We start from the raw sequence: 8,155 nt of genomic DNA, 5'->3' as shown, positions 1-8,155 counted from the left end.
TCATTGATAAGTGTAATGTTAAGGATTATTTTTTTTATTATTCTCAAAGTTAATTTGTCTTTTAAAATTGTTATTAAATTTGGGATAGATCACTATTAAATTTTAATCAAATGATAATTTTAAAAATTATATCAACTTTTAAAAGATAAAAAGATGATTTCTATCATTATTCAAATCGATAGTCCAATAAGTTTAAGCAATTTGTGGGTTCAACAAAATAGGATGCTTCGTAATCCCTTATAAAAAAATACCTCACATTTTCTTTTAATGTTTGAGAATAAGTTCTATTTATATAATCTAATAATCAATCACTCAATCAATTAATCATGTAATTATGTAAATAATATTCAAATATCAACCTAGCTCAGCCTTCATAGAAACTCCGCCAAATAAAAAAAGTTCTTTTTACTCGATTAAATAAAAAAAAAATGTTGGTAAGGATACTAAAAATTTAACTACAAGTCTTTTATTCTTTATTTAAAAAATAAATAAATTCCAATTTGCCTTCCTCACCCTCGCCATAATGCAGTAGATTGGGATTTACGACAATTACCTGCCCAAAAATTAGTAGCAATTTGAGCAGGTAAGTTGATAACTGTCACGTTTATTCTCTCTTTAGAGCCTTAAATTCTCATTAACTTTAGTATTTATTTTTCGCCATAATTCAGAAGATTAGGATTCACGACAATTACATGCTCAAATTGCTAGCAATTTGTGCAGGTAAGTTGATAGCTGTCACATTTATTATCTCTTTAGAGCCTTAATTCTCATTAACTTTAGTATTTATTTTGTATGATCACATTTTGGATGGTTAGATGCAATGTATGGCTAAGATTTAACAATTTCAGAATCTCAAATTTAGAAGAATTTTGAAGGGATTTTGATTCATATAGAACACATATCTAAATAAAGTTTGTGTTGGCTAACCACTTATTCAGGTAAGTAAATCGCATATAGAGTTTTCATGGCAGAGACAGAACTACTAAGAGGCTTAAGAGGACTTCACTTCTCTCAATATGAGTCCTATAAATTTAATGGTGAATTTGAAAATGAGATATATTTATATAATTTCTCTTTTGAAAAAAGAAATGATACATATACATCCCTACACATTTTCATACAACCAAGTTTCAAATTCACTACTGAATCTGTGGGATCCAATATGGTCATATAAATTCAATGGTGAATTTAAAAATGAGATGTGTAAAAATTGTAATAGAGATTTATTTATATCATTTCTCTTTTTAAAAAGAAAAAGAAAAAGAAAAAAGGTATAGGGTAAGCTTTCATGAGGTCGACCTCAGGTAGGGTAGGTAGTACTGAGCTCTACCCAATTTTACCACCTTTCCATAACATCTGTAAACTTTCATGCTCACACCAAATTTAGCCCACAAAAATGATAGATGCCTTGGGAAACACCCCTTTCATCTCTACTTCTTTCGCTTCTTATCAATAATCATATATATATATATATATATATATATATATATATTAAAAAAAAAAAGAAAAAGAAAAGAAGAAGAAGAAAGAAAAAGGAACCCACCCACTTGTATCAAAGTTTTAAAACACTTTTTTGGCCTGAAACTTGAAATGGATAGTACGGAAGATCGTGTTATGAGAACGAGTGACATAATTAATTAATTAATTTTTTTTTAAAATGTTTAACTCGTTAGTAATTTGAGTAATTCTTGTGAGACATCATAAATAGACACCACCTGTTCAAGTAAGTGGCCTAATAATCCAAAATTTACTTTAACAAATGAGTCCCATTTATGCTTTCTCACCAGAGTTGCCAAAATTGATAGTAATAGACGGATAATTATAAAAATTTAGACGGATAATTACTGTGAATTCTAATCTTAGTATCAAACCCAAGAGCATCGTACCCTCATTCCTTCTTATCATTTATATTTCATTTTAAATATCACATGACTTAGATATAAAATTAGTGTTCCTAATGCTTTATATGATATTATATTATTTAATTTTTTTAAAAAAATGCTAAAATTAACATTACGTAAACCGTTAGTTAAACCAACTTTATGAATCGGCATCATTTGGTAAACCTTCTTTTTTTTTTTTTTTTTTTTTTTTTTCACTTTTCATAAAAAGAATTTCACATCCATTCGAAACTATTGCCATACAATTATTTTTTTCACATTTTTCTCACTAAAAATTCAAATCTCATTTCATTTTTGTATCACATAAATCATTTATTATTTCTATTCTAAAAAATAATAAATACTCACAACAAAATTCTTTGGAAAAATTGCACCATTGGTCCCTGTGGTATTCCATAATTATTTTTTTACTCCCTATGGTTTAAAAAATTACTGGGAGGTCCTCGTGGTATGCAATAATTACAAATCGATCCCTGGTGTCAAATTCTGTTAAATTTTTTAACAAATTCCGTCAAAATGCCACGTCAGCGACACGTGTCGCCATCTTACGGCGACACGTGTCCATTTTAATAAAAAAATATAAATTTATTAAAAATAAATAAAAATACTTATTTTTTTAAAAAAAAAAAATTCAAAAAAAAAAATAAATAAACGGGTGGCTTGGCCACCCTTTTGGGGGTGGCCTGACCGCCCCCAGCCACTGGGTGTGGCCGCGCGCCACCCCCAGTGGCCAGGGGTGGCGCACGGCCACCCCCAAGCTACAGGGGGTGGCCTTCGGGCCACCCCAGGCAACTAGGGGTGGCCGCACGCCACCCCCAGACAACTCCGGGGTGGCGCGCGGCCACCCCCGGATCTTCCAGGGGTGGCCCGAAGGCCACCCCCTGTGGCTTGGGGGTGGCCGCGCGCCACCCCCTGCGGCCTCTGGGGGTGGCCCGCGGCCACCCCCAAATGGGTGGCCAAGCCACCTGTTCAGTTTTTTTTTTTTTAAAAAAAATAAGTATTTTTATTTATTTTTTAATAAATTTATATTTTTTTATTAAGATGGACACGTGTCGCCATAAAGATGGCGACACGTGTCGCTGACGTGGCATTTGACAGAATCTGTTAAAAAATTTAACAGAATTTGACGCCAGGGATCGATTTGTAATTATTGCATACCACGAGGACCTCCCAGTAATTTTTTAAACCATAGGGAATAAAAAATAATTATGACATACCACAAGGATCAACGGTGCAATTTTTCCAAATTCTTTACGCGCTCCATATTTCCATTTCAAAAAGTCATAGAAGGCAATTTCAAGGAGAGCTCATGGGATGGGATGGGAGGGTCATGGGATGGGGGGTCTCATAATAACAGGGACCCCACGAAGCGTGTGTGACTGACCGCGTAAACATGAAAAGGAAGGGGAGGGCATTTCCGTCATTGGGGCTCGTTTTTATGGCTCCCCTTAACTGTCTCGCTGATTCAGAGAGGCGTGTATATATAGGCCTCCTCCAACGTCCCTCTCTCCTTCAATCTCCCCATCATATCTCCGTGCCTTCTCTGGTCTTCAATTTCCTTGTCTGAAACTCTCTGTCTCTCTGGCCTGATCGGTAAGCTCAAAGTTTTGGTTTTTGATCTCTGATCTCTGTGTTTCTCAAATTTGCTAGATCTGTGATCACTGGTGATTAATTTTATGTTAATTATGCGATTTTCTTATATTTAATCAATGACATTTGCTTTCTATGATCTGAGTGTTTTTTGCGTTTGTGTGTCTCCTATGGGAAATACAATTGGGATCTGGTGGGTCAAATCAGATCTGTATGTTCTTAATTAGTTTGATTATGGGCCTGTGAATGTACATGGATCTGGTGATTGTTTTTGCTTTTCTGTAGAATGTGTTGGATCTGGTAACTTGTTTTGGGTTTTGATGAATGATCTGCTGTCGTTTTTTTTTTTTTTTTTGGTTTTCTGTTTGGGTCTGTTTGCTGCTTTGAAAGAGAGGAGGGAAAAACTTATGATTGAAGCCGGACATGTTATGTTGTTTAACTTCTAAGAAGCTAGTGAGAACCTACTTTTTCATCAATTAATTAAATGAGGAAGCAAAAGGCGTTGGGAGTAGATTGGTTTTAATCTTTGTCTATTTTTTTTTTGGCAAGTGATCTTTCTGTAGCAGATATAAAAAAATGTGATGTTCATTTTACTTTTCTTTTCCTTGCAACTAAATGGAGATGGGCAGTCTACTTACAGTGGCAAGAGATATCCCTTTTCTTTCTCTCTAAATATATATTTATATATTTAAAATGAGAGCCGTGCTGTTTGTTATGGGATCTTTTTCTATCTTTCATATTTGTTTATCTGGTACAAAACTCTGCTTAACTAATGGTAAAGGACTTAGGTATTGTAATGTTTCTTACGCAGACATTGCTTTGACATGGCTACTCACACCCCGAAGAACATCCTCATTACTGGGGCTGCCGGGTTCATTGCGTCCCATGTTGCCAACCGGCTCATCCGTAACTACCCTGACTACAAGATCGTTGTGCTTGACAAGCTTGATTACTGCTCAAATCTGAAAAACCTCCTTCCCTCTAAATCATCTCCCAATTTCAAGTTTGTTAAGGGGGACATTGGCAGTGCTGACCTTGTCAACTTCCTCCTCATCACTGAGTCTATCGACACTATAATGCACTTTGCTGCCCAGACCCATGTCGACAACTCATTTGGTAACAGCTTTGAGTTTACCAAGAACAATATTTATGGTACCCATGTGCTTCTAGAAGCCTGCAAGGTCACTGGCCAAATCACAAGATTCATCCATGTGAGTACGGACGAGGTCTATGGGGAGACAGATGAGGATGCTGTTGTGGGAAACCATGAGGCTTCTCAACTCCTCCCAACAAACCCATACTCTGCCACAAAAGCTGGAGCAGAAATGCTTGTTATGGCATATGGCAGGTCATATGGGTTACCTGTAATAACTACACGCGGGAACAATGTTTATGGACCCAATCAGTTTCCTGAAAAATTGATCCCAAAGTTCATCCTCTTGGCCATGCAAGGGAAGCCTCTTCCAATTCACGGTGATGGTTCTAATGTGAGGAGTTATTTATATTGTGAAGATGTTGCTGAAGCTTTTGAAGTCATTCTTCACAAGGGAGAGGTAGGTCATGTTTACAATATCGGGACAAAGAAGGAAAGGAGAGTTATTGATGTTGCCGAAGATATATGCAGACTTTTTTCCATGGACCCAGAGAAAAGCATCAAGTTTGTAGAGAACAGACCATTTAATGACCAGAGGTACTTTCTAGATGATCAGAAGCTGACAAACTTGGGATGGTCAGAGCGGACTACGTGGCAAGAGGGGCTGAAGAAGACTATGGAATGGTACATTAACAATCCTGATTGGTGGGGCGACGTCTCTGGGGCACTGCTTCCTCATCCAAGAATGCTGATGATGCCTGGTGGGATTGAGAGACACTTTGATGGGTCTGATGAGGGCAAGTCTGCATCTTATGTCTCAAGTAATACCAAGATGCTGGTTCCTCCTTCCAAAAGCATTGGCTCTCCTCGAAAGCATTCCTTGAAGTTCTTGATCTATGGTAGGACTGGTTGGATTGGGGGTCTGCTTGGGAAGCTATGTGAGAAACAAGGGATTCCTTTCGAATATGGAAAAGGGCGTCTAGAGGATCGGTCATCACTAGTGGCAGATATTCAGAATGTTAAGCCAACCCATGTTTTTAATGCTGCTGGTGTGACTGGTAGACCCAATGTAGATTGGTGCGAGTCTCACAAAACAGAAACAATTCGCGCAAATGTTGCTGGGACCTTAACCTTAGCAGATGTTTGCAGAGAGCATGGGCTCTTGATGATGAATTTTGCTACAGGGTGTATATTTGAGTACAACGCAGCACATCCCGAGCGTTCTGGCATTGGGTTTACAGAGGAAGATACACCCAATTTCACTGGTTCTTACTATTCCAAAACCAAGGCTATGGTAATTTATTCAGAATCATTATGTATTTCTATATCTTTCTGAGATTATGCATTTCTTCTAATAATTTCTCTGATTTTTCAACCAGGTTGAAGAGCTGTTGAAAGAATATGACAATGTCTGTACTCTAAGAGTTAGGATGCCGATATCATCCGACCTAAACAACCCACGCAACTTCATAACAAAGATTTCCCGTTATAACAAAGTGGTTAACATTCCGAATAGCATGACCGTGTTGGATGAGCTTCTACCGATTTCAATTGAGATGGCGAAGCGGAACTTGAGGGGTATATGGAACTTCACAAACCCGGGTGTTGTAAGCCATAATGAGATTCTGGAGATGTACAAGCAATTCATTGACCCCAACTTCAAGTGGGCTAACTTTACACTTGAAGAGCAAGCCAAGGTGATTGTGGCCCCTCGAAGCAACAATGAGATGGATGCCTCAAAGTTGAAGAAAGAGTTCCCCGAGTTGCTATCTATCAAGGACTCCCTGATTAAGTATGTTTTTGAACTGAACAAGAAGAATTTTGCAGAATAAACAGTCAGTTGTAGACCTCTCAGGTTCGACCTCTCTGCATTTTGCTCTAGATACTATAAGGTTTATCAGCTCCACCACTTACTCATTATTAGCTTCTCATAATTATTTCCATTGTTGTAGAAGGTGGTCATGAGGGTAATATTCTATGAGCTACGCCTCTTTCATTTTGACATTACCTTTATTTTGTAATTTAGTTTGCTTTAGTTGCTTTGAGCAAGAAACTTCCAATAGGGGGTGTATTACTTTTGCAGTCTATAATATGTGTGGCGTTTGATTCTTTAATAAGTGAACTTCTGGTATCCATTCAAAGCAATACACTTGTGTCTTGTGGCATTGAATCTGCTGAAGCAAATGGGAATGGGATCCAAGTGTTTTCTTTCATTCATCTAATTGAAGTGGGTTTTCGGTTGCAGAGGAACTCGCCCCAAATTTCAGTACTTTGACCCTCGTGAAGATGAAATAGGCAACGTTTCGCTTCCTCAGACGAAGTAAAAAAACAGAAAAGAAAAAAGAAACGTTTCGCTCCTCTCAATTGCCTTTTCCTTGTTAATATATTTAATAAAAGGCCTAAATTTGTACAATGTTCAAATTTATTGCCCGTATCTTCTCTCATATAGAAAAAGTGGTCCCTGAACTTGGTCCCTCGGTCCACTATAAAGACCGACAACAATTGCCAATTAACATGAAAATTCTAAAATGCCTAACTTTAACTTTAGTGTAGGCATTGCAATAATGATGGGGAACAACTTTCCTTCTTTTTCTTCTTTTTTTTTTTTAAAAAAAAAAAAAATTCTTTTCTTCTTTTTTTTTTTTTTTTTTTTTTAATTTTTTAATTTTTTTTTATTTATTATTTAATTTTTTTATTCTCTCAAAGTTGACTTGACTTTTAAAATCAGTATTAGATCAAAATTCAATAGTAATCCATTATAAATCTAACAGTGATTTTAAAAGTTACGTCAATTTTGAAATGACTCAAAGAGGACATAAATCTTCATTTTAGCATATTATTTGACAAAGGGTACTCAAAGCCTACTCTCTCTCTAGAAACTATATTTTTATTCTCCAAAGTTGTTATGACTTTTAACATCACTATTGGATCAAAATATAATAATGACTTTGTCACAAATATAATTGTAATTTTAAAACTCACATTAATTTTGGGAGGACTTAAGGAGGACATAGGTATTGCTTTTAGTATTACTCTCTTTTGTCAAAGGACATTGGAAATTGGACTAGGATCTACAGTAATTACCCTTCCGAATTATTAGTAATTTGGGCAGGTACTGTTAGAGATCCTATCAATGACTCACCTACCCAGTAGCCAGGCAACCCAACATTTATATAATATTCAAAGCCTAGTTCTCTCTCTCTCTCTCTTTAAAGGGAAAAAGGGTAAGAGGGGTGGTGGCACCCTCCATCGTCAATTCCTAAAAATGTCCCTGATAAGGCAATCCTAATCGCATCCAAAAATGATGTAGTGAGATCCAAATCCAAATATTGAGCAAATAGATCGGTTAAATTTAGTACTTATTTGCCTGTTGTGGTGCAAAATTTAATATGAGAGAACTTTACTTATAACCCCTGATCTTTCATCACTTTTGAAAAAAATGTACCTAAACTTTAAAAAGTGTCAATTAGGGTATCAATTTTTTAATTTTTGTCAACATTCCGTTAGAATTTTGAATAAAATCTTATCAAAATTTTCAAAAGCTTAAGAGGAAAATATTGATAGAATCTCA

At 36.1% G+C, this 8,155-nt stretch overlaps 1 protein-coding gene across 1 annotated transcript; it reads left to right on the top strand.

Moving 5' to 3' along the window:
• Nucleotides 1-3,334: 3,334 nt before the first annotated feature.
• Nucleotides 3,335-6,729, top strand: LOC133874686 (trifunctional UDP-glucose 4,6-dehydratase/UDP-4-keto-6-deoxy-D-glucose 3,5-epimerase/UDP-4-keto-L-rhamnose-reductase RHM1). Its single transcript, XM_062312559.1, has 3 exons — nt 3,335-3,494; nt 4,303-5,878; nt 5,964-6,729. The coding sequence occupies exons 2-3, from the start codon at nt 4,316-4,318 to the stop codon at nt 6,414-6,416; spliced, it is 2,016 nt and encodes a 671-aa protein (XP_062168543.1). The 5' UTR covers nt 3,335-3,494; nt 4,303-4,315; the 3' UTR covers nt 6,417-6,729.
• The last annotated feature ends 1,426 nt before the right edge of the window (nt 6,730-8,155 follow it).

This window comes from Alnus glutinosa, chromosome 8, assembly GCF_958979055.1.
Source record: "Alnus glutinosa chromosome 8, dhAlnGlut1.1, whole genome shotgun sequence".
Taxonomy (NCBI): domain Eukaryota; kingdom Viridiplantae; phylum Streptophyta; class Magnoliopsida; order Fagales; family Betulaceae; genus Alnus; species Alnus glutinosa.
The sequence above is the reverse complement of the archived record's forward strand: the minus strand, read 5'-3'. Positions and strand labels throughout refer to the sequence as shown.

Coding starts and splice junctions, on each gene's coding strand:
- LOC133874686 (XM_062312559.1), top strand. CDS start 4,316: ATGGCTACTCACACCCCGAAGAACATCCTCATTACTGGGGCTGCCGGG. Junction 5,879..5,963: donor ATTCCAAAACCAAGGCTATG/GTAATTTATTCA, acceptor TTTTTCAACCAG/GTTGAAGAGCTGTTGAAAGA.